The sequence below is a fragment of the Gigantopelta aegis genome, chromosome 12 (assembly GCF_016097555.1).
Source record: "Gigantopelta aegis isolate Gae_Host chromosome 12, Gae_host_genome, whole genome shotgun sequence".
Taxonomy (NCBI): Eukaryota; Metazoa; Mollusca; class Gastropoda; order Neomphalida; family Peltospiridae; genus Gigantopelta; species Gigantopelta aegis.
Genome location: NC_054710.1, coordinates 20030844 through 20057677, shown reverse-complemented (window position 1 = coordinate 20057677; position 26834 = coordinate 20030844). Strand labels below are relative to the sequence as shown.

The window sequence follows — 26834 nt, the reverse complement described above, 5'->3', positions numbered from 1 at the left end:
CTACGGTTTAAAGCCAAAAAAATACCGGTTCTGGTCTGGGTCTGGCGAGTAAGGTGCCAGTCCTAAATGAAACGCATTGAATCGAAAGTGACAAAACACACCGAGTCTGTGCTGACGTCAACTACAGATCTGACAACAGACGTAATGGAACATGCGCTATATTTTCACACTGCCAGCTGCACAAAGTTCAAGCCTTACCGAGTAATTTTTCGTAATAACCTACAGGAAAAGTATATATTAATCAATGTAGATTTCTTATACTATGATGTTCATAAAAGTAAATTTGTCTAAATATATGAACACATTAATATATACCGATAACACGTTACAGATACAGACCCAGACATCAAAATACACTCGCCAGACCCAGATCCGGTGTCCCAGTTTCAAATTCCTCCCGTATTCAAGTTACTCCCCGGTAATTTGAACCTAGTTTCAGATTACCGGGGGTTGTTTGAACCTAGTTTCAGATTACCCCCGGGGTAGTTTGAACCTAGTTTCAAGCTACCCCCCTTAGTTTCAAACGACGCCCCCCCCCCCCCCCCGGGGGTAGCCTGACCACATCCATCCATCGCATCCATCCATCATATCCATCGACCACATCCATCAATCTATCTACCACATCTATCACTCATCGTGTACAATGTAAGATGTCACATTTTGGTTTGTATTCTTGAAATATTTGCTTAAACATAAATTCTGATATCCACTCTATCTAGGTTTCCATACTATTTATGCAAAATATGTGTTCGTGTAATATGAATTTTCATATTTTATAGGAATATATACATCAACGTTTCGTTGTAAAAAATATACCCTATTTGTGAAAATTTACTGGTTGTTGGGTGGGAGTAATTTGAAACTACGGGGGGTACTTTGAACCTAGGTTCAAATTACCCGAGGGGTAACCTGAACCGGGGGGTAATTTGAACCTATTACAGTGTGTGTTTTGGACCTTACCCGGCAACCTAACCTAGGTAGCTTGTTTTGCATGTATTCCAAGTATGCAAACACTTTTTTTAGCGAGTTTTCTCTAAGAATATATGTCACAAATACGAAATGTTTGACATCTAATAGCAGATGATTAATAAATCAATGAGTTCTAGTGGTATCGTAACAAACAGACACTTTAATCTTTCTTAACTACGGTTAAATGGGCTTCCATTGTTGTGAATGACTTTCGTTGGCAAAGTTGTTATGTCATAATGGTCACGGGCTGTCAAATTACAATGCAAATCACTGCAGTGAGTTCAAATCCTGCCAATTGACACGTGGTGATTTTAATTTTTATATATAGTAAAAAAAATAACCCAAAAAAACTTGACAAAATAAATGGCGGAATAATGTTGTCACCTGGTTCAGATATGAATCTCCTCAAGAACACACACCCCCCCCCCCAACAACTGCGTAACATCTCCCCCCACCCCGTCCGATATAATCATGATTCCTTGTTGTACGATAGTTTCAAAGCTCTACACAGTTCTGCTGACTGCAATTATAAACATTTATTGAAAGAAAGAAAACGGGTTTTGTTAAAAAATATATATATTTCGTATTCTTCACTAACAATTTGGTTTTCAACTTGAGACCTCTTATGTGTATTTAAAGGTAGTGTACCATATACTATCTCTCAAACATTATGTAGCCGAAAACACAGGTTAACCGGATTTAAAGGCGCAGACCCTAGTTTCAACTTAAAAATGGACACTTAATTTAGTTAATCTACAAACCTGTAACACATTTGGATAAAGTTATAACAGAGTGAAAGATGAGGCTGTGACGTTAAAATCGGAAAATATCCTTAATAAATAGACTAGAACTCGAATCAATAACCGCTACTTTTCAGACGCACTTGCGTTTTTAAAAATATGAAAAAATGCATTGCGTGATATTAGAAACAACAGGATGACCAGAAACACTTCAGTTCTACGGAAATAGATAATCTAAACAATAAAATATAAGTAATGTTTGATTTCAGTGATCATAAACGGCTCCAATAGTGAAAAATATGCTGTATTGCTTGACAATTAGGGTCTTCCCCTTTAACAAGCAGACAACCATTGCCGTCGATGTGCCACTGACGCTAGTGAGTACGCAGTGTAAAGTAGAGCGGTTGCAAATTTCGTGTATCAGTTCATTACAATTTGCTCATAACTTCTTGATTAAATCCAATGTGTGGGGTTGTTCGGGTGTTTGTAGTAGATTCAAATACGTTTTTCCCCCACAAAACGCTGAAGGTACATATCTTGGAAAGTTGATTCGGTAACTTTCAGCAATACTTCCCATCCAAGAATTTGGGTCAGTAAAATAAAACCAACATGAGGATCATTTTCAGAATAGTAATGATTACAAATAAGAATACTGTACGTACTACGTAAATCTTTGATTTTTAATATTTCAGTATTTCATGATTTGTGTTAAACATATTTTTTTTTTTTTTTTAAATTTTATTATTTAACGTATATAATGCAAATTATTTAATATTTCACAGGAAAGAAAATAAAAGAGAAGAAGAGCAAATAATAGAAATGGACAAACAAGAAAAGGGTGAACTCAACAGGTTGAATTAAAACAGTATGTTCTCAAGTTGAACTCAAACTGTCCTCAAGTTGGACTCTGTGTTCTCGTGTTTAAGTCAAACTATGTGTTCTCAAATCAGGGTTTCTGCCAGAGGGTAAAACGCGTTTGGCGCCATACCCAAATATTTAATTTTTTAAGTTAACCGTTTGACAAAATTAATGACTCTTATCATTAGTGTATGTGTTTCTTAACCCCAACCCTAAACTTAACCCATTTTCTTTCTGGGGGAGACCCTCCATACCTCCTGTTGACTGTGGTTGCATTTACTTCTATAACGCCACACGCAAAATTTTCTTTCTGGCAGAAACACTGTGTTCTCGAGTTGAATAATTTTTAATTCAAACTGTTTTCAAGTTTATCTTGGTGTTCTAAAGTTGAACTCTTAACATTGTGTTCTCAAGTCGCAGTCTGTATTCTCAAGCTGAACTCGGAAGTGTGTTGTCAAGTTGAAGTCAGTACATTCTCAGTCCGCTGTTTTCAAGGTGAAGTAATTGTGCTCATTTTTAATTCAAGGTTTCCTCAATTTGAACTCAAACAATTGAAGTCAAAACGTGTTCTCAAGTTTACCAGTTGGTTCTCAAGTTAGACTCAAGCTACATGGACATATTCTCATGATAATATCAGTGTCAAGTTAAACTCAGTGTGTTCTCAAGTTGAAAGTATATTTCTCAAGTTGAACTCAAAACTCTTTTCTCACTTATAACTCATTGCTTTCAAGCTGAACTCAAAGCTGAGGTGTATTTTCAAATTAAACCTAAACTGTGTTCTCAAGCTGAAGGCAGTTTTCACGCATGAGAACACTGACTTCAGCTTGACGTCAGTCTTCTCACGTGTGGAAGCTGTATTAGCATTTTAATAAAAACATATAATAAACATAAACATTTGGATTTTTATGGATCAATTTTTTATTTTGTTTTTGACAAAACACTGTTAACTAACAGAATATTTACAAGTTAAAAAGACTGCATGTACTGCACATATAATATTACTTCATCTAACATTGTTTGCTCAGTGAATTTAAGTTTCGGGGGGTGGGGCATAAACCTGATTATTTGTATTTTATTTATATAGTGGGACCAAAAAAACAAACAAAAACAGCAAAATCCCCCTGTACATTTTCGTCCTCTGGGGTGTAGGGGTGGGTCGCACAGGCCTAGTCCCACCCGGTTCCTAATGTCTTGATTGCGACAAGCATTGAAGACTGAAGACTTGTGGAATTAACAACAGAATAGAAGGAACTTTGATGATATGCTTATAGGTGTAATGTACATTCATATGCAAGTATGGGGGCGGGATATAGCCCAGTTGTAGAGCGCTCGCTTGATGCGCGGTCGGTCTTGGATCGATCGTCGTCGGTGGGCCCAATGGAATACTTCTCGTTCCAGCCAGTGCACCACGACTGGTATATCAAAGGCCGTAGTATGTACTACCCTGTCTGTGGGATGGTGCATATGAAAGATCCCTTACTGCTAATCAAAGAAGAGTAGCCCATGAAGCGGCGACAGCGGGGTTTTTCACTCAATATCTGTGTGATCCTTAACCATATGTCAGACGCCACATAACCGTAAATAACGTGTTAAATGCGTCGTTAAATAAAATATTTCCTTCCTTCCTCCATATGCACAAGTCACAGCCTGATGTTCGTTTCATCTTGTGAAAGTCACCGCAGAATAGCGACTGATTGTAAAATGTCTTTTTTACACACCTGTTGGTAAATAGTTTTTTGTTGGAAAAGGCATTTAAACTGATTTTAAAACTTTTTCTTCTTCAGTATATATATATATATCGGTTGCTGCACCTTATCGCTGTTAGGTCAGGTCAGAGAGTTTAACGTGCACATTCAGAGCAAGCTGTTGTAGCGCACGCCTGTCCTGGGCACAGGTGTCGCCTCAGCCGGTTCCTCCGTCCATGAAGGTGTGGGGATGATGTGTGTGTGTGTGTGGGGGGGGGGGGGGGCGCTTGCACTGTCAGGTGTAAGGGAGCACCTGCAGTCCGACCGTGATCGGTAACAGGCGGAGGGTTATCAGTTGTTAAAATATCCCTTTTGTATAAGAGTAAAACTACTGTGGCCGCTTAATACAGGTATTTTAGCGATTTGGGATCTGAATTAGTTGGCCGCTGCTGCGTTAGACAGGTGACCGCTTATTACAGGTGCATTTACATTATAAATTGTTTGGGGGGGGGGGGGGAGTGGCCGCTGAAGGCAGGTGACCGCTGAGTACAGGTGGCAGCTAGGACGGGTTTGACTATATATATATACACACACGTCATCACAAGAAAGTACAGCGCAAGGTTCATTTTGCATAAGGGGCATCTTCGTGTAGCGTTGATAGTGGTTAACAACATGTACGTTTAATGTCATGACTGGACTCGAAACGAATCAAACTAAAAGGTCTGTGGCATCAGATTTAGAAAAAGAAAGGTGTATTTTAGACACAGTATTGTGCGACCATTTAGTTGTTGACGATTGCCAAAGCATTACATAGAATTTCCTCTAACCTTCCCCTACATATCAATATCAATAAGGGGAGGGCTGGAGGTAACTCGAGCTAATTAGGACTATACACGTCGTGCTTACTAAGATTATTCCTATATATCAACACACACACACACAGAGTTAACAAATATTTGACATCCAATAGCCGATGATCTATTAATCAATGTGCTCTAGTGGTGTTGTTAAACAAAAACAAACTTTATCGTTATTGGGAATACACAGAATACAGTAAAATATATGTAAACCATACAAATCATAGTTAATAACTAAATATTATACGATTAACCTTTAAACGGTCAAATGCAGTGTTATGTGAATATAGAGGATTCGTCACGAGGATTTTGTAATATGGAAACTATCAACAGTCTATCTTAATCGGTATTTGTCAACGCTTAACTAGACGATTAACTAGACGAGGTTGATATTTTACGTATTAAAAACACGAATAGCGAATTCTGTTTATCCTACACTTCTAAAATCGGTAATATGACGTCATCACGATTAGCTCAAATTATTTTGATGACCCGCATTTTAAATAAATCTTTGAAAACGTTACGCTCAGGTACACAGGTCTTGTTGGCTTGTAAGCAAATGACCCATCCACAGCAACACATTACCCAGATACCTTGCACATTTCCATACCATTATTAAACGGGTTAATACATTAAATTATCACATGGGTTTATAACATGGATATCATGGGTAAGTTACAGGATAAAACGTTCTACATAAAAGTTTACATTTATTATCATCTAAATGATGCTCAGCAACTTTACTTACAAATGTCCCATTTATCGTTAAAAAAAATCGTTTATGGTTCTCTTTAAATGTTGTTGGCTTGTAACTATTGATTTCGAAATTAGTTTCTTAATAACATATTTGAATGATGGCACATACCTTCATCAAAAGTATTATTGATAGTCAGTCTTAAGGCAGCGATGCATATTACTTGTAGAATGCAGAACATTTTACGAGGAAGCATACCACCAAATTCCTAATAAACTTTGCTTTGCGCCCTCAATCTCAGTACCCCCCCCCCCCCCCCCCCCCCCCCCCCCAATGTATACTTGCTTTCGTCATGCCTGACCTTGCCTTCTATGTCTTTTGACCCTTCCCTTTTGTATTCAATAATTTATAAACCTGCCATTGTTCTTCATTGACGGATGACCCTGCCATTTGCCCTTTTATATCATTGTTCCGGGACTGACATGTTTGTTTTCTTCTTCTTCACCGTCTTGTTCATTAAAGACAACCTATTGTATCCGAGTCATTCGGGTAACTGGTAATAGACTGTGGAGAGTCTAAGCAGTTAGCCGGGTTTAGGGTTTTTACTTCATCCGGTTTGTTCACGTTGATCGCGTCTTCAAGGTCTGCTTCATCCAACATGTCCACATCAACTTCCTGATCTTCGTTGTCTGCTGGGTTTGTCTCGTCCTCAGGGCCGAGGTCTTCCTCTTTCATTCCGACCAATACCAGCGCGCTCGACGTGCCGGCTTCACTCTGCTGGCCATCGTCAACATTCTCTTGTCTTTCAGCTTTTTCTGTATTTCGCCTGTTAACGGAAATAAGCATTATCATTTACATATAAGCGTACGAGACTAAGAGAACGGCCTCGGTGGCGCAGTGGTTAAGCCACTGGACTACAGGCTGGTGGTAGGTACTGGGTTCGCAGCCCGGTACCGGCTCCAACCCAGAGCGAGTTCTTAAGGGCTCAGCGGGTAGGTGTAAGGCCACTACACCCTCTTCTCTCTGATTATCCACTAACCAACTAACAACTAACCCACTGTCCTGGACGGACAGCTCAGATAACTTAGGTGTGTGCCCAGGACATCGTGCATGAACCTTATTGGGATATACATGTAAGCACTAAAATAAGTTGAAATGAAATGACTAAGAGGTGGGGGACCTTTTAACGTTCTCTTGCCTTTTAGTCTTCTTTGTCTTTCGCCTGTCAAGGGAAATAATCATTATCACTAACTTAAGCGTACGAGACAGGTGAGCAGGGGGAGGGGGAGTTCTAGTGCTGGAGTAAAACCTCAACTTCGGGCAAAAATTATACAGATATTCGAGTAAAATATGCTAACCTAAGACTTTCTTACGGTCTCTTTGTCTTTCGCCTTTCAAGGCAAATAATAATAATAATAATAATAATAATAAATGTTGTTCTGCAGATTCAGGCATTAACCAGCGTGCCCCCCTGTAACAACAAGAATTGCTTAAGCGTGCTTATATCATTTATTTATTTATTATTATTAGTTGGGTTTTTTTGTGGTTTTTTCGGGGGGGGGGGGGGGGGGGGGGGGGGGGGGGGGGGGGGGGGGGGGGGGGGGGGGGGGGGGGGGGGGGGGGGGGGCAGCTGTATTCTCATCAACTCTCGAGGCCCAAAATATTGATAAGAGTAATTAATTTTGTCAGAAGGTCAACTTAAAAAAAATAAAATATGCAAACAAATTTGGGTATGGCGCCATACCCATTTTACCCTCTGGCAGAAACCCTGCCCTAAAATGAGTAATCGCAGATTTTTTCCAAAAAGTTCACAAAACATATATATATATATATATGTATACAGGTATGTAGAACAGTCCCTGTGAAGTTCATGGTGTGTACTTAAAGGGTTTCTGAGATAGAGTCAATTATGTATACATGGGTACTCCACATTAATCTTAAAAGTCACACTTGATGTACTACAATTAATATTACTAATCTACATCAGGTGTCACTTTTAAATTGAACAGACTATATTATGTAACGTATTTGGCATATTATTTCATTTCTAAATAGAATGCTTTATCAGAATATACTCATTGTGGGATTCCCCACTTGGACATTTTTGGAGTTGAAACAAGTCTTTAGCAGCTGTTTGATGAACACATGATTGACACAGTAGAGTATTAGCAGTGGATATCTACTGACTGTTCATGCTCGAAACAATGAGGCTGAGTTAAGATGACTTCATGAATACATTCTATATACATCTTAAGGTACCGCGACACAATAATTGTATTGGCAAGCAACAATCTGCCTTCTTCAGAGAACCCCAAAGTCGCTGAAACCTGGAGAGCTATTCCTTTGTAGTGCAAGAAAAAGCACCCCATGTAAGTTATGTCATAATTTCTGAATGCAACATTCTTGACACCATTGCTGTCCACCTATTTCAGAAGTGTCTTTGCAATAGATTCACACAAGTGAAAACGATAATATACTTCTCAAATGGGCTTGGAGGACAATATAAGAACTGCAATAATTTCATTAATTTGTGCTACCACAAACAGGCTTTTGGAATGAAGGCAAAGCAACACACCTTTTTCTACATTCCATGGATAGGGTCCATGTAATGGTGTTGGTGGAACAGTGTAAAGACTGGTGGCAAACGCTAGCTTGATAAGGCCTTATGATCAGCAAATTATCACTCCATAACAGCTGTTTGATTTTGCATCAACATCTCTGCTATCACCTTTCAACTCACCAATACTGAAGACTATCATCAAGAAGCTACTGCCCTCAAACCAAGACTGTAGAAAGCAAAAACCATAACTGGTACTGAAAAGCTAACTTTTTATTCAGACCAGTATCATTGGTTAATCTAGAAGTGAGTGAGTTATCTTCTTTCACACAAATGAGGAGAGAAGCAGTCACTGTTGATCTGTGTCAGTTGTTTGTTAAGCCATCGGACTACAGGCTGGTAGGTACAGGGTTCGCAGCCCGGTACCGGCTCCAACCCAGAGTGAGTTCTTAAGGGCTCAATGGGTAGGTGTAAGGCCACTACACCCTCTTCTCTCTCACTAACCAATTAACAACTAACCCACTGTCCTGGACAGACAGCCCAAAGAGCTGAGGTGTGTGCCCAGGACAGCGTGCTTGAACCTTAATTGGATATAAGCACGAAAATAAGTTGAAATCAAATCAATCAATCAGTTGTTTTATTCCAGCTAAATTATGCCGGATTTCGCGCTAACTGGGCAAAATTGTAATGTGTATATCCGAGGCGTAAATTTATGGCATACTGTTAGTGTCCACAATCCACCGTTTTGTTGTTTCTTTGTAAATGTGCGATGCATACCTTTTAAATAGTCGTTTTTGGTGCATAAAAACAAGAAGGAAATTGTGTGCTTGTAGTAAGCATCGTGTCTGTGTGCTTGTGTGTGCGTGTCAGTGGCGGATCCAGAACATTCATTTGGGGGAGGGGCAATGACATTTGCCGAACAAACGTTCTCGAAGGATTCTCTAAGAAAAAAAATGAAACAAAAATAGAAAAATTTAGGGGGTGGTTGGGCGGGCCCTATGGGACCCCCTTATATCCGCCACTCGCTCATGTGCATGCGTGTGTGTGTGTGTGGTTGTGTGCGTGTGTGTTTCAGGGCATATAATCAAAGCTGGTACTAAACAGGTCAATCCTGGGCAAGTCACTTTACCAAGTATCAAAGAAACTATTTAAATGAAATGCAATCAAATATTTCTATTTTCTATTTTATTTTCCTTAAGCTTACAGTCATTGAATTAGCTTCACATTTGTTACTGTAATTCACCTAAGCGAAACATCGGTTACCTATAGTTGTTCTCAGGCGCAATGAACGTTGCTTTTTCTAAATAATTTCAGTTTGATTTGTCAATGGAAGAAAAGTAAATTTAAAGTGTTTTGGAAATAACAAAAAAAGACTCACCCTATTTTTGTGTGCAATTTTGAAAACAATCACCCCAGAAATAAATAACTTGTAATAAATACCAGTGGAGGATCTAAAAACTCCACTTAGAAGGGGTCCCAATGACATGTGGCCGAAGGGCAGAAGCGTAAACGAAGGGATTTCTCGGATTCTCCAACATAAAAAATGAAAAAAAAAAAAATATATATATATAACGGTCGCTGGAGCACTGCAGCCCGGTTCGGGGCCATATTTTCAATTAGTAGCCAGGGATCTTTAATATGTACCATCCCACAGACAGGATAGCACATACCATGATTGTTGCAGAATCAATATTTCAATGATTTGTTTTGGAAAACTGTCCTGTTGATAAACGACTTGGTTACCTCTTATTATAGACGCAAGCTATCGGGAAAGCGAGAAGAACGAACACAACGATGATAACCGCCGCTATAATACCTCCATGTACACCACCTGGCATCCACCCTGAGTCGTGATCACCCGAATCTTCTCTCAGTGGAACTACTACACCTGTAATATATAGAATTTCTTACACACTCGTTGGTGAAAACATCATTCGTTATTCGTGTACATGTGTTAAAAGGCGCAGACCCTAGTTTCAAACCGTGAAAATTAACACTAAGTTTAGTTAATCTAGAAATCTGCATTAAGGTTATAACAGAAAGAAGCTAAAGTCTGTGATGTTTTAATGTGGAAATACCGTCCACAAATAGACTAGAGCTTGTCTTGATAACCATCACCATGCAGAACCACTTCAGGTGCACACAAATGAATATTCTAAATAATACAAATGTAGTATTTCTAATTTAAATGATCAAAAACGACAGTTTTAATAGTGAAAAATATGTCGTAGTGTTTAAAAACTAGGGTCTGTCACTTTTAACAATTTCAAGACATACGACTGGCTGCTCCTAGGTGATGACCAGGTCACCAATGCAATACACCCAATACAATGAAAAAACCCCAGCACGATCGAAATCGTTTACACTGTGACGGTTAGTTAACCTGACTCGTTTGTCTGTGACGCGTAAGTTAGCCACAAGTGCAAATGATGTAAATAACTTTTAGTCGAAAAAGATGTTAAAATGTGCTTAAAACCTGGATTTTGAGGATATGTAAGAACTAGAATAATACATCCCTATCCGTTAGATACCATTCAACTAACCAACCATCAAACATGAACATCCAACCAACTCCCACCACTAGTACACACTATAATGATGTGGTTTTTGTTGTCGACAACTTCGAAAATGTGGCTTATGTAGTCCGGAACAGTGAGTTGTCAGAGACTTTTGGCTGTTTTGATTCATGCATAAGAACTTGTAGCTAGCTAGGCGACAGGGTTTAGTTTTGTTTTTGTTGGGGTAGGTGGGGTGCTTTATTTTCGGGTTCTTCTTGTTCTTCTTTTCTATTAAAACTAAAATATTTTACCATCTGTAAGTTTCCTCCGACCGTCTTCTGAGCTGTCCACACCATCGCCTACCTGTCTGAACTTGCTCTACGGATGCAGTCTCTGTATACTTCCCTGCACCCATCTGGCACCCCCGTCTTCTGCCGCTAATAAAGCTGGGCTGACCCACGACACTAACTAACGACCGCTTTTTAAAAATACCAGAAGTAACTACAGAACACTCTCCGACGTCGTCAGACTAAGCGCACACTAAAAGCTGATGGGACACGGACTGGGATGTGGAGGTGTATAGCGAAAGAAGTTAAAAGATAGGAGCAGCCAGATCGGGAAGAAATGAGATGGACGTCAAAGGACAGAAAGGAAATGGGGGCAGTGGGATATATATATATATATATATATATATATATATATATATATATATATATATATATATTTCCAGTAGAATTTCGTTGGGTCGAACTCGAAAATACACCGCAACGCTCGAACGAAAAACAATGTCACACATTACACGTACACGATGTTGATCAAATGGTTTTTGTCGAACTACCCGATGGGTCGAACACTTTTTTGAGCACCAAGAGGGTTCGAGCCAACTGGATTTAACTATATATATATATATATATATATATATATATATATATATATATATATATATATACTGATAACCTAAAATATTTATCTTACTTCCGACGATCTTCGTACAATTCGACGGTACACCATGATCTCCATCCTGGCACGACCATGTGCCACCGTCGACTTCTTCATCGAACTTTTCTATTATCACATAGCTTCCTGTTGCTGAATGCACGTGTCCTTTGTAGCGCGTCTGGAATCCATCTTTCGTAATACACATGTGAAGCTCAAAGTTGCATGTGACTACATGACGACTGTTTCGATAATATCTTACATACCTTCCTGTATCATTTTCTTGTATTGTACACACTATTTTTGATATATAGCTCTGGATTCCATGAAGACCGCAGTCAATGCTTGTAGTAGCATAACCTATAAATAAGCAAATATATGATTAAAAGTTAATTATTTTATTATCCAAATGGTTCAACATAACTGAGGTAATACCCCCCCCCCCCAAAAAAAAAAAAAAACCCCACAAAAAAACAAAACAAAAAACAACACAAAAAAACAAACAAACAACAAAACCAAACAAACCACAAACGCACACACACAAAAAAAAATCTCCACCAAAAAAGTACAAACAACCCATAGCCTCAGATAGGCATACATGTATTAACAATCATAACCAATAAATAAACAAATATATGATTAAAAGTTAATTATTTTATTATCCACATGGTTCAACATAACTGAGGTAATAAAAACAACAAAAACAACCCAACCCATAGGCATAGGTGTATTAACAATCGTAACCAATAAGCAAACAAATATATGATTAAAAGTTAATTATTTTATTATCCACATGGTTCAACATAAATGAGGTAATAACACCCCCCCCCCCCCCAAAAAAAAAAAACCACAAAAAAACAAAACAAAAAACAACAGAAAAAAACAAACAAACAACAAAACCAAACAAACCACAAACGCACACACAAAAAAAAAAATCTCCACCAAAAAAGCACAAACAACCCATAGCCTCAGATAGGCATACATGTATTAACAATCATAACCAATAAATAAACAAATATATGATTAAAAGTTAATTATTTTATTATCCACATGGTTCAACATAACTGAGGTAATAAAAACAACAAAAAACAACCCAACCCATAGGCATAGGTGTATTAACAATCGTAACCAATAAGCAAACAAATATATGATTAAAAGTTAATTATTTTATTATCCACATGGTTCAACATAAATGAGGTAATAACCCCCCCCCCCCCCAAAAAAAAACAAAACAAAAAAAACAAACCTACAACGAAACACTCCAAAAACAACAAAAAAACCAAACCCCCCCCCCCCCCCCCCCCCCCAAAAAAAACACAAAAAAAAAACCCACAAAAAAACCAAAACAACAACAACAACAACAAACAAAAAAAACACCCCACAAAACCTCAGGCATACGTGTATTAACAATCATAACCTATAAATAAACAAGTACATGATTAAAAATATTTTATTGTCCACATGGTTTAACGTAACTGAGTTAATACTACTACTACTCAGGGCCGTAGCTAGGATTTTTTGTTTGGGGGGGGGGGGGGGGGCAACTGAGTAGTTAATAGTCTAAAACTCCTTAAACAGTCAAGAAAATAATTTTCTTTAAGTTTCTACAATGCTACGGCCGTGCTACTACTACTACTACTACTACTACTACTACTACTACTACTAAAAATAAAAACCCATAAGCATGCGTGTATTAACAATATACTGTGCCTTCACAGAAGCTACAGCACATATGATTGGTTAAAATATAACTGACCGACCTTGCTGGTGTCATGGTTAAGCCATCGAACATACGACTGGTAGGTACTAGGTTCGTAGACCGGTACCGGCTCCCATTCAGAGCGAGTTTTAACGACTCAGTGGGTAGGTGTAAGACCATTACACAGACTTTTCTCTCTCTAACCACTAACCACTAACCACTAACCCACTGTCATGGACAGAGCCCAGATAGCTGAGGTGTAGGCCCAGGACAACGTGCTTGAACCTTAATTGGATATAAGCACGAAAATAAGTACAAATGAATTACATGAAATGAAACTGACCTTCCTAGGTGACTAGGAAGATCGGATTACAGACACTTGCAGTTTCTTTATCCACATGACATAGGTGGGTATTTATGGTGCCAAAAGTTGAATTTTCGCAACACGAGAGGGGAGTGTGTGTGTGTATGTGTGTGTGGGGGAGGGGGGGGGGGGGCAGTTTAATATTATTGTATTTTACGTTTATTGACCTACTGTATATAAATAAAGATACAAATCTGGCTTGTGCCCAACACTAGATTGTACCACTCCCCCCACCCCACCCCACCCCCACCCCACCCCACCTAACACGACCGGCACCCCACACATCGTTCCTACGGGCCTGAAAATTACCGCATTTTGGGTTAATTAAGAGTTGAAATTGGAAAACAACCACTGTTACTGCTATAATTAACGAATCGTCCTTGCACTATTGTTATATTTAGGGGCGGAACGTAGCCCAGTAGTAAAGCGCTCGCTTAATGCACGGTCGGTCTAGAATCGATCCCCATTGGTAGTTCCAGCCACTGCACCACGACTGGTATATGATAGTGCTATCCTGTCTGTAGGATGGTGCATATTATAAAAGATCCTTTGCCACTAATGGAAAAATGTAGCGGGTTTCCTCTCTATAAATATATGTCAAACTTACCATATATGTTTGAAATCCAATAGCCGATGATTAACAAATCAATGTGCTCTAGTGGTGTCGTTAAACAAAACAAACTTTAACTTTAAAAACCATTTGTTTTGTTATTTGTCGTCTCACGTATACTGTGACCCGTCACTTATGCTCGGCGCACACCTACCGATTATGCCGACGCAACTGTCGAGTCAGCAGTAGTCTGACAATGTGCACCTGTACATACCTGCCGGTGGGACAGTCTAATCGGCGCGAAACTATCGCTACTTGTTAAAGTTTGTTTTTGTTTAACGACACCACTAGAGCACTATTGCTGTGGAAGTTTACTGGACATTGTGTTCGTTAGCTAACGCTAGTATAATACAAGTTTGCAAGGTATAGGGAATCGTGACTGGCAAGTTTCGGAAAATTCTAGGTGTGCTAAAGTCCGAACCAAAATGTTAACAACTACAATAAATTGCTCTCCTACCTTTCTTTTTCGTTAGATTTTGCCCACATTTTGTCCAGACAGAAATCTTGAAAACAACCCATTACAATGATACAGATTCCACATACTAGATGATAGATGTCACCTATATCGACTTCGCTGAGATCGCATAGGACAAAAAACATGTAAAGTTTGTGCCGGCTGCCATTTTGACTTTTTATGGAATACTCTCTAAGAGGGGTGAAAGAATATGACTTAATCTAACGTCATAACATGTTAGGATACAAAAGCAAACGTGACGACGTCATATATATTATATATGTGACGACGTCATATATATTATATATTTAAAAAAAAAAAATTGTTTAAAGATACTAGAGAACATTGATTTTATATTAATTATGTCACATACTTTGGAGGCTTTCATCCCTCATGATGACTATTCCATAAAAAAGCAAAATGGCAGACGGCAGAAAACTGCATGTATTTTGGCCTATGCGATCTCAACGAAGTCCAGTGCTCTACAAAGCCAGTTCAAATTTACTCTTCCGTGGCCAGTATAGTATAATATTTTAGTCGCCAGCCACTTATATTTAGTAGTCAGCTAATATATACTTGTAATTAAATCGATTCATCTGCCATTTTACGGCACATTACTAATGCCGCAATTGTTATTAGGACCACATTCGAATGAACTTGTGAAGGGGTAATTCCTAGTTGTTAAATATTAATTACAAGTTACTGTTTGTGTCCGGTTCCACTAAAACAGTGAAGGACTATTAACTATCATTATCAAATTCCGTACCCAATAATTTTATTAAACGAAATTAAGCGAATTACCATTTTAATGGCACTGCTAAGATATGCATTTAAATATCAGTACTCATTAAAAGTTAAATAAAAGCATTGTGATAATAATTACCAGGCTTCAACATGTTACTAGTAGTTACCAATCGGCTACCTTACTTTTGGTTTAAATAATATTTATTTTCGTCAAATACTGCCTTGCAAATCTGTAAATACTGTTTTGTAAATAATTGTGTCTTTAAAGCCATCTAAAGTCGCGTCATGAAAACATAAACATGTTTTCATCCTCCAATGGTGAACACGACTTCCGACGTGATTAAAACAACATTCATGGCTGGACGCGTCGTTATTGTGGGGGGACCCGTTATCACGATAAGCACGACACGATTGGAGCCCAGCATAACGCATATATAAGTTATATATTATAATTAACGTTTGAGTTTGAAACAGACAAGTAAAGACACACAGTGAATCAACAATCTCATTTTAATACATAAATAAAACCTGGCTCTAAATGGGACAGGACCGACTTGGTCCAAAACTGAACTGGGGCCGAATTATTTCCAAACGCTTGAAATTCGAGTTAACGGAGATAACATCATAACGAAGTATTACCTCCCTTAACGTCACCGTTATTCCTAGTCCGATTAACTTGTCTTAAAGGGAAATTCCTGAGTTTGCTGTACTTTTTAAGATGTTATTGACTAACAAAGACTTTTTAACGATTTTAATTACATATCATATATATGTTTCTGCCTAAAATATTAGTGGCTGTATATTAAACGTGTTTCTGATCGTTCTAATATCTGTACTAGGTTAAATTTCATCTTTTTTCCTAAAATATAGTTTTTTCGTACGTACGAAATTATTTGAAGACAAAATCCAGTTTGGTCTTCTTACAAATATTAAGACGACCAGAAACTCATTTAATTGAATATACAGACATTGATATTCTAAACAAGAAAATATATTTAATACGCAAGTTTAATCGTAGAAATATGTTATTAGTCGGAAACATCTTACAATGCAGCAAACTCAGGAATGTCCCTTTAAACTTTTATTTTTCCAACAAACTACCGATAGAAAACATGTTTTATGGAAGATACATTGCTACTGGTCCACTGTGTTTTCCGATGTCCAGTTTTGTTTACAGATTAAAGTAACATTATTGGACAGTCACTAACTGGCGAATGTGATTTTATATTTTAAACGCCAGGGAATGTTTTTAGTCGCCATGGCGAGTATTTTACTCGCTTTGTAGAGCACTGACTTAGTCGATACTGGTTACATCGTTACAGTCTCATATGTGGAATCTGTGTCACTGTAATGGATTTGGGGGAAATGTAATTGCAATTAAAGGTAGGAGAGTAATTTATCGTAGCTGTTAACACTTTGGTTCGGAATTTAGGTGTCACGTGAACCATACATACTCGTACATATTTTAGTGTTCCTTCTGTTTAATATTTTGACTATATCGCCCGAAAGTAGATACCTTTGTATTTTTATTCAAGCGGGAACACCCCTGCGCCACCATCTGCAAGAGGGGAACACCCCTCCCATACCCACCCTTTCCATCGCCCCAATGTCAACTTCCTTCAGACGCCCCTGCTTATCGTACAGGGTTGAACATAATTTAAAAAACACAAATTGCTATACATCACAGATTACTCCCGTAGACCCTTTTAATATCAAATATATATAATTAGACATTACCTTCAACAGGCTTCACCGAAAACACAAACACAACCAATAGGCCTACAGATGCTGCAAAAGTCCACCTCGTGTTGACCGTCTGTAAATAACAATAATATACATAGCCTACACACACACACACACACACACACGCACACACGCACACACACGTATTTAGGTTTAATATACGTTTATTTTAATAGTAGCCTACAAAGGGGTCATCTTGACCTTGTGACCCATAAATGACTTCTCAAAATGCCAACCAGTTTTATTTAGGCCTATGTGTAAATAACCATTCCAACATGGTTGTCAGCTGTTAACATTTTGCTTCATCAAAACTCTTCTCTTTTTTTCATATTGGCCCCCCTGACTAACATGAAGTTTCAAATAACATCTATTAAAATTGTATTGAAAGGTTATCATTGTGGAGGGGAGTAGGCGTGATCATGTGACTGAGTAGGGCCTAATCACTCAACTTTCCTATCGAAAACTTAATATATTTAATATGCCACCATATACATAAAAATAATTTTTTGGAACTTTAAGATAATGTTTACCATTATTATTTTAATTGATTAATTGAACTCACCGCAAAAAAACAGATGAAACCATTCATGTTTAGTGTCTTTTGCCGGTTTGTGCTCAAAACGTTGCAAATATGACGTCATGCCACATCCGTTTAAACACTACAGTACGCGACACCTCAATTGACACGTCAAAACATTTTCTTCTGGGTTTTTTACTTCAATATATTTAAACCCAGGCGTGTTTTGGGCGACGTTCGTAACTATCTAAATAATAGAAATGAATTATAATAACCTTGGTCTACAATACATGTATCTTTCATTAAGTTTACTCATAGGTGTACGTACGGGCTTCCATTTTTGTATGGGGACAGGCTGGCTTTTGCCCGAATTAAACAAAAATGCCTGAATCTGCATAACAACATTTAATTATGTTAGCATTACTACCAAACAGCTATCGAATCTCGACACATTTTTACATGGATTATCACTAATTTTGAGGGTAGAATGCCCGAATATCTGTATAATTTTTGCCTGAATTTAGGGTTTTGCTCCAGCACTGTGGAGGGAAAGCCCCCCCCCCCCCCCCCCCCGTCTCGTACGCTTATGAGTACTTCAAATATCTTTCGTATGTTGTGTGTGTGTGTGTGTGTGTGTGTGTATGTGTGTCATAAAAGGTCAGCTTTTCTTGATCCAGTAGTAGCAGCGATGCTTTATATATACTTATATTATTTATATATATGCAGGCCCGTAGCCAGCATTTTGAGTGGGAGGGTTCAACTAGATATTTGCTGAGGCCTTTTTGAAATGAAGTTTCCAGAGGCATGAAGGATCGAGAGGCATGAAGGATCCAGAGGCATGCTCCGACCTCTCCCCCCTCTCTCCCCCCCCCCCCCCTCCCCGAAAATTTGAAATCTCTGTAAGCATAAAACACGTTTTCCTGGCATCTGGAACTTAATATTTTTTTTTTTTTTTTAAACTGATTTGTTTTACTATTTTGTAGATTTCTGTCAATATATATATATATATTTTTTTTGTTGTTGTTGCTTTTTTAAGATAATGACATTCTATCACACATACAGGAGTTAAGGATATTGACCGAAGTATATGTTAAATAGCAACAGAAAAGGTACGTGTACCTCAGAACTATGATCAGTTCGTTTAATAATGAACATATATTATTCATGAAAAACAAAACACATTACGTTCTTAAAAACTGCATCATCGCGAATCACAGTCAACATATTACGGGGAAACTCAGTTAAGAGTACAGATGTAGTCCTCAAACGTTTGAAATACCTGGAAATAACCGGCATGGTAATGTAATTTCCCTGCCAGAATGACAGAAGAATATTACTTATGAAAGCCAGTTGATTTCAATCTCTTTAATATAAAGATCTAGGTGTTTACAATATTGCTTGCAAGCAATCAAAACAGAACATTTCACTGAAAGGGGGGACCACCATACTTGCTAAGTGCTTGGTTGAAATGTAGAAATATATTGCTGGAAGACCTGGAATGAAATACCTTTCTAGTGATGCTTTTAGTGTATATCCTGGTATGCAACTGGTTACAAATTCATACATAAGTGATCAACTATTTGCGATGACTTTTCAGTTAACTTATTATTCCACTTACTCTTTTTTCATTTTACTGGCCTCGGTGGCATCGTGGTTAGACCATCGGTCTACAGGCTAGTAGGTACTGGGTTCGGATCCCAGTCGAGGCATGGAATTTTTAATCCACTTGCACCGACCAGTGATCCATAACTGGTTGTGACGGAACATGCTCTTAATTTGTTTTCGCCTGTGGCGATATTAATTGTTTTAGAGGGCCGTGTGCAGTTCCAATATGCACTTAGCCCAGGTGGGCACCTTGTTACGTAATACCTTCGCGCGACCGTGCATCCCAATATGCACTTAGTCCAGGTGTGGAGGCCATGTGGCCAGTAGTTACGTAATACCCCTGCGAGTGCGGTTTCGACGACCGTGATTTTGGCGACTAGGCGTCAGTAAGTCTGACGATCTAAGAAAAATATGCCGGCGTGGTCGCTGTGGAAATACCACTTGATAGGGGGAAGACCGCGTTGTACCCCCAGGAAATATTCGGTTTTATGATAAATAGCTAGGGTTTTAGAGATATCGGGGAGAAACATATTGGAAGGCTTCCAGGGAACGTTCGTCCGTTTGGACTTGGTAAATATCATTTCTGCTCTGTTGTATAACCTTGATGTGATTGATGTGACTTTAAATATTTTAATACTGTATTATACCAATATTATTTTAGACGATGCTGCCGGTCATCTGACGCAGTATACTGTAGGCGCACTGTTCTAAATAATTATTAAGGCTTAGCCAGTCATCCTAGAGGACCTAGGTAAACTGTAGGTTATTGTCTTTATTGTGATAGTTACCAGTATTAAATCTGTGTTACAAGGTTACTGAATGAGTAGTTAAGGGTTAATTAAAAATTAACCAGTTAGGAATAGAGTTGTAATTCCTTTATTAATTAAGTTCCCCAGGAAGCGTTTCTCAATTATCACACGTTACTGAACGAGTAGTAAGGGTTAATTAAAAATTAACCAGTTAGGAATAGAGTTGTAATTCCTTTATTAATTAAGTTCTCCTGGAAGCGTTTCTCAATTATCACACGTGTGGGTGTTGTGTCACGGTGAAGTGATTAGCATATTGTGTAAACTAGACACCTAGAGATTAACTAATTAAGTGATCAATTCTGGGTTGTTATTATTTGTTGTTGTTAATTAACTACTGCGGCAGTACATTTGTCAGCGTAAGTTAATACAGATTCAAAAGTGTATTGTGTTTTTGTTGTGTTTTCTACTGAACTAAACGTGCTATAATAATATATACTTTATATAAGATCTTATCTCTGATCATACCTAGACGAGCCAGCGGGTATAACTGCCTGTTACAGAGAGATCTAATAGATACACAGTTAGGAGAGAGATTTGGATAATCGTGTTTTATTCAGTTACGGGTATTATAGGATCCCCGTGACAGGAGTGAAAATTGGGGCGCTCGTCCCGGATCTGAAACGGGACATGCATATTTAAAAAAGTATTGTTTGTAAATGGGGGCTTTATAAATTATTTTTACAAATAACTAGAAGTAGCAACGTTGTTCACTAGAAAATTAATTAATAATAAGTGCGTCATATCTAAACATGGATAAGAATTTGCTGGATAGGCCTACGCTCAGTGTAGTGGAGATTAAGCGAGCACGTAAGGCCGAGTTAGCTGAAATCGCGGGTGAGCGAGAAATTGATTTAACATCAGCTAAAACCTTAGGTGATATAAAGACAATTATTAACCAGGAAGTTTTTGGTGATAGGCCTGTTATGGAAGACAGTGAGATTGTTCCAGAGATAGAGATAAATGAGTTAAGTGTGGAACAACAATTAGCTTTTAAAAAGCTTGAGTACGAAAGAGAAGAACGTGCATTAGATGTATAGAGAGATAGAGAGAGAGAGAGAGAGAGAGAGAGAGAGAGAGAGAGAGAGAGAGAGAGAGAGAGAGAGAGAGAGAGAGAGAGAGAGAGCGAGAGAGAGAGAGAGAGAGAGAGAGAGAAGAGAGGGATAGAGAAGAGAGAGATAGAGATAGAGAGAGAGATAGGGATAGAGAATTCCAGTTAGCAAAATTAAAAGTGGAACATGAGTTAAAGTTGAATACTGAAGAAGTTAGACGGGAAGCCGGAAATGGGTTTAACATGTCGGAGGCTTATAGATCAGTGCCTGTATTTGATGACCAGGAGGTAGATATGTTCTTCCAACTTTTTGAACGGGCCGCTAAGCAGCTAAATTGGCCGCAGTCTAACTGGACATTGTTAGCCGTGTCTAAGTTTAAGGGGAAGGCTAGTGTAGCTTATAATTCAATGAGTGATGAGCGAGCAAGTCAGTACGACCTAGTTAAGGCGGCAGTGTCGAGGGCTTATGAATTACGACTTGAGGATTATCGTTTACGGTATAGCGAGTTGAGAAAAGCGCAGGGTCAGTCTTATAGTGAGTTTGTGGCTAAGAAGGCAGGGATGTTTTATAAATGGGTGGTTTCTCATCAGGTAGAGTCATATACCGAATTACGGGAGTTGTTGATCTTACAGGACATTAAAAATGGATTACCAGTTAGCTTACGTATTCATTTAGAGGATCGTGATGTCAAAAAGATAGAGGAGGCAGGCATAGTGGCAGATGATTACGTGTTAATACACAAAGCTCAGGCAGTACAGAGTAGCACTTTACAACAGGGTGATAAGAAGAAATTTCAGCCAGGTTTTTCTCGGGAAAGTAACTATCGGGGAGAGTCATCTAGTTGGTCAGCTAGTCAGGCAAGGAATGCACCTGCTGGGTAAAGTAAGGATAAGCCTGCATTATCAGCCAATGCACGAACTTTTCGTCCACATTGCAGTTACTGTAAAAAGGATAACCATCTTGTCGGGGACTGTTTTAAAAGGAAACGCGATAATGCGCAAGTGGTCGGTTTAGTGAGGTCAGCTCCGTTAGCGAGAGAGTTAATGGTTAGTCCCATGGCAGAGAAGGTAAACCCGTATGTGTCCACTGGTATGGTTTGTGATGTGAAACAAGAATTGAGTCCTAAGGCAATATCAGTCTATCGAGATAATGGGTGTAATCAGTCGCTTATAACGTCAAAGTGTTTAGCTAGTATTGAAAATTCAGATACAGGACGTAGTTTGGCCTTAACCTCAGTTACTGGAGGAAAAATGGTTGTCCGGTTATATAACGTTTTCTTGTGTTCGAAGTTTGTGACGGGACCAGTCATTATGGGTGTTGTAAAGGACTTGCCTGTTGAAAACATAGGAGTTTGTTGGGTAATGATTTGACTAGTCAGTGTTGTCAGCCGAAATGTGATCAATTGTTAATTAAAGACAGCCCTTTACCAATAGAAGAGTGTGAGGCTGATGAGATTAGATATCCTGCGTGTGTAAAGACTAGGGCTATGGCCAGAAGGGTAGCACGAGACCCAGAGAATATTTGTGATTTGTCTGATAGGTGTGTGAACCATGAAATTGGAGTGGATGAGGTTATCAGTAAAATGGTAGATAAGTCAACTGAGGAACTAAATGTGGTGGAACCTGTTGATCTCCCGCAGAGGGGAATTGAACCAGTTGTGTTTGATAGAGGGAATTTACCTTGTAATAGACAAGAGCTAATCCTAGAGCAGGGGGCTGATCCAAGTTTGTTGGCAGCTCGCACTACATTGTTAACTGAGTGTGAGATGGAGGATCAGATGTCAGGTTATGATATGGAGGGAGTATTAATGAATAAGAGAGTTAGAGATAGGAGGTTGCCGGCGACCGAACTAGCTAGGAAGCATCTGCGCTATGCTCAGAGCAAAATAAAATCAGTGTTTGATACGAAGGCTAGGAGTCGGGAATTTAAACCAGGGGATAAGGTGCTGCTGTACCTTCCCATTAAACGGGGTTCATTACAGAACAGGTATTTCGGTCCCTATGTTGTGCGCAAACGGGTTAATGAGACAGGGTATATGATAAACACTCCTGATAGGGTTAGGAAAAGTAGGTATTGTCACATCAATTTGCTAAAAGGTTATTTTGACAGACTACCGATAGTTCCAGAGTTACCGGTCCAAATTGAGAGTCACTCAATTTCCTGTGATGACGTCAAGACTGCAGAGAACAAATTAAGCAACAGCCAGATTATAGCAGACTTGAGACCCCAGCGAGCAAAGTTGACTACGTTGAAACAAGACAATGTTTCCATTTGTCAGGATTTCCAACGGTTACCAATACCTTAAGCCAGGATGTGTGCTTGGAACCCAACGCTACACCGATTCGACAGCATGCCTATCGGAGAAAACCTGGAAAACGTGCGACATTGAAAAAGAAGGAAACGAAGTTCCAGTGGTCAGATGAAGGCGAGAAGTCATTCAACCGTCTCAAGCAGATGCGCTCCTCGTCTCCCGTGATGGCAGCGCCAGACTACCGAATGCCTTTCAAGCTAGCTGTGGATGCCAGTGACGTGGGAGCTGGAGCTGTGCTGTTCCAGGAAGACGAAAATGGACTGGACCATCCTGTAAGTTTCTTCTCCAAAAAGTTTGACAAACACCAGGTGAACTATAGAGAAGGAAGCTTTGGCCATGGTACAAGCTCTGAAGCATTTTCAGATCTACGTGAAATCGGCAGTGCATCAAGTGGTGGTCTTTACTGATCATAATCCACTCACTTTCATTCACAGAATGAAAGCCACCAACCAGAGAGTTTTGAGATGGAGTATTCTTCTGCAGGAATTCCCAATTACCATTGAACATATCAAGGGCACTTCTAATGTAATCGCTGATGCCCTGTCCCGAAGTTGAACGTTATGATAATGTGTTGACATTCTTGATTTCTGTTTTGTTTTTATATATTTTATTTGTATACCAGGGACTCAGAGACTCAGTGTGATTACTGGTAGTCACCTTATTATTACATGTGTTATAAATGCCCGGATGCGTCGATTAACGCACCTTTTGTTTAAATGTAGTATATTTCCCTATTTCTAGAGTAGAGGAAATATCCTTTTTGAGGTGGGGTTGTGTGACGGAACATGCTCTTAATTTGTTTTCGCCTGTGGCGATATTAATTGTTTTAGAGGGCCGTGTGCAGTTCCAATATGCACTTAGCCCAGGTGGGCACCTTGTTACGTAATACCTTCGCGCGACCGTGCATCCCAATATGCACTTAGTCCAGCTGTGGAGGCCATGCGGCCAGTAGTTACATAATACCCCTGCGAGTGCGGTTTCGACGACCGTGATTTTGGCGACTAGGCGTCAGTAAGTCTGACGATCTAAGAAAAATATGCCGGCGTGGTCGCTGTGGAAATACCACTTCATAGGGGGAGGACCGCGTTGTACCCCCAGGCAATATTCGGTTTTATGATAAATAGCTAGGGTTTTAGAGATATCGGGGAGAAACATATTGGAAGGCTTCCAGGGAACGTTCGTCCGTTTGGACTTGGTAAATATCATTTCTGCTCTATTGTATAACCTTGATGTGATTGATGTGACTTTAAATATTTTAATACTGTATTATACCAATATTATTTAGACGGTGCTGCCGGTCATCTGACGCAGTATACTGTAGGCGCACTGTTCTAAATAATTATTAAGGCTTAGCCAGTCATCCTAGAGGACCTAGGTAAACTGTAGGTTATTGTCTTTATTGTGATAGGTACCAGTATTAATTCTGTGTTACAAGGTTACTGAATGAGTAGTTAAGGGTTAATTAAAAATTAACCAGTTAGGAATAGAGTTGTAATTCCTTTATTAATTAAGTTCCCCTGGAAGCGTTTCTCAATTATCACACGTTACTGAACGAGTAGCAAGGGTTAATTAAAAATTAATTAAAAATTAACCAGTTAGGAATAGAGTTGTAATTCCTTTATTAATTAAGTTCTCCTGGAAGCATTTCTCAATTATCACACGTGTGGGTGTTGTGTCACGGTGAAGTGATTAGCATATTGTGTAAACTAGACACCTAGAGATTAACTAATTAAGTGATCAGTTCTGGGTTGTTATTATTTGTTGTGTTTAATTAACTACTGCGGCAGTACATTTGTCAGCGTAGGTTAATACAGATTCCAAAGTGTATTGTGTTTTTGTTGTGTTTTCTACTGAACTAAACGTGCTATAATAATATATACTTTATATAAGATCTTATCTCTGATCATACCTAGACGAGCCAGCGGGTATAACTGCCTGTTACAGAGAGATCTAATAGATATACAGTTAGGAGAGAGATTTGGATAATCGTGTTTTATTCAGTTACGGGTATTATAGGATCCCCGTGACACTGTTTCAACAAAGGACATGGTTTGTGCTATCCTGCCTGTGGGAAGCGCAAATAAAAGATCCCTTGCTGCCTGTCGTAAAAGAGTAGCCTATGTGGCGACAGCGGGTTTCCTCTAAAAAACAGTGTCAGAATGACCATATATTTGACGTCCAATAGCCGATGATAAGATAAAAAAAAAAACCCAACGTGCTCTAGTGGCGTCGTTAAATAAAACAAACTTTACTTTTGTCATTTTGGAGGATGGGGGACGGGGGCATGAATTTTCATATTTGCCAATTTAATGGTGAAATGTCCCCAATAACTCGGCCCTTGTAGAATACATAATACACGGCAGCGACTCTTAGAGGTGCAGGCAACCACCTACAGTAACTGTAGTGATCAAATGCAAAGAAAAAAGTCCGTTAATAGTCCTTTGGGCATTAGACACGGTGCTGGAAGGTGAAATATCAGATTTGTCCAAAATATTGAGTATAAGGTTTGAGGTCACCAGTACAGAATCAATATTGAATGACTCTTTATTTCCATCTTCCAGTCTTATGAATCTTTACTTTCAGAAGACACATGGACATTTCTGGCACAAAATGGTCACTTGGTGGATATATTTTGACATGCCCATCATATATGACTAAAATTAGTCAGTAATTCCAGCTGTTTCTGAGAGAGTTTCAGTCTATTGTGAACCTCTCAAGATATTACCGTAGGTATTCCATGACCACTTTTTCAGACGAAGACCAACAACATAATGGTAAATTTGTGTTCACCGTGGGTCAATAGCCCCTTTCATAATACACTTTGGAATATGGCAAAGAGTGGGTAACTGCATGCCAAAACAGACATCCGCTAAAATTTAAATAGTTTGTAAAAATTTTCACAAAATCTATACCATGTTTCGTCTATACCGTGTTTATCGTCTTACATTGCATACATTGTATAATAAAGTTAATTAATAATAGAAAAGTCTGAAAATTGATAAAATAATTACAACCTGCTAGGAAATCTTTAAAATACATATTTCACACTTCCAATAGCTATATGCTGTAGATTACATTTAAATATATAATTAAAAAATACCTAGAATGTGAATATAAATTATGAAAATATTGAAT

General features: G+C 38.8%; 2 protein-coding genes across 2 annotated transcripts in view; one reads left to right on the top strand and one right to left on the bottom strand.

The window, feature by feature from the left end:
* The window catches only part of LOC121386430, a 165116-nt gene extending 161657 nt beyond the window's left edge, over positions 1-3459 (top strand). The window contains exon 8 of the mRNA XM_041517322.1: positions 2492-3459. Coding sequence (XP_041373256.1) covers positions 2492-2570 — 79 coding nt within the window. The 3' untranslated portion in view covers positions 2571-3459. The remainder of the gene's footprint in view (positions 1-2491) is intronic.
* A 980-nt stretch (positions 3460-4439) lies between these two features.
* On the bottom strand, positions 4440-18091 carry LOC121386725. Its single transcript, XM_041517718.1, has 5 exons — positions 17971-18091; positions 17403-17481; positions 11834-12154; positions 10104-10248; positions 4440-6629 (listed from the first exon to the last, which is right to left on the bottom strand). Exons 1-5 carry the CDS (start codon positions 17995-17997, stop codon positions 6320-6322), a joined length of 882 nt encoding a protein of 293 aa, XP_041373652.1. The 5' UTR covers positions 17998-18091; the 3' UTR covers positions 4440-6319.
* Positions 18092-26834: the final 8743 nt, after the last annotated feature.

Bases quoted from the DNA above. Each gene is read 5' to 3' on its own strand.
- LOC121386725 (XM_041517718.1), bottom strand. From the start codon at position 17,997: ATGAATGGTTTCATCTGTTTTTTTGCG. The intron at 10,249-11,833 runs GTAAGATAAATA...TATATATTACAG, and splicing joins TTGTACGAAGATCGTCGGAA to GTGTAGTAGTTCCACTGAGA. The intron at 6,630-10,103 runs GTAACCAAGTCG...TTCCGTTAACAG, and splicing joins GCTTGCGTCTATAATAAGAG to GCGAAATACAGAAAAAGCTG.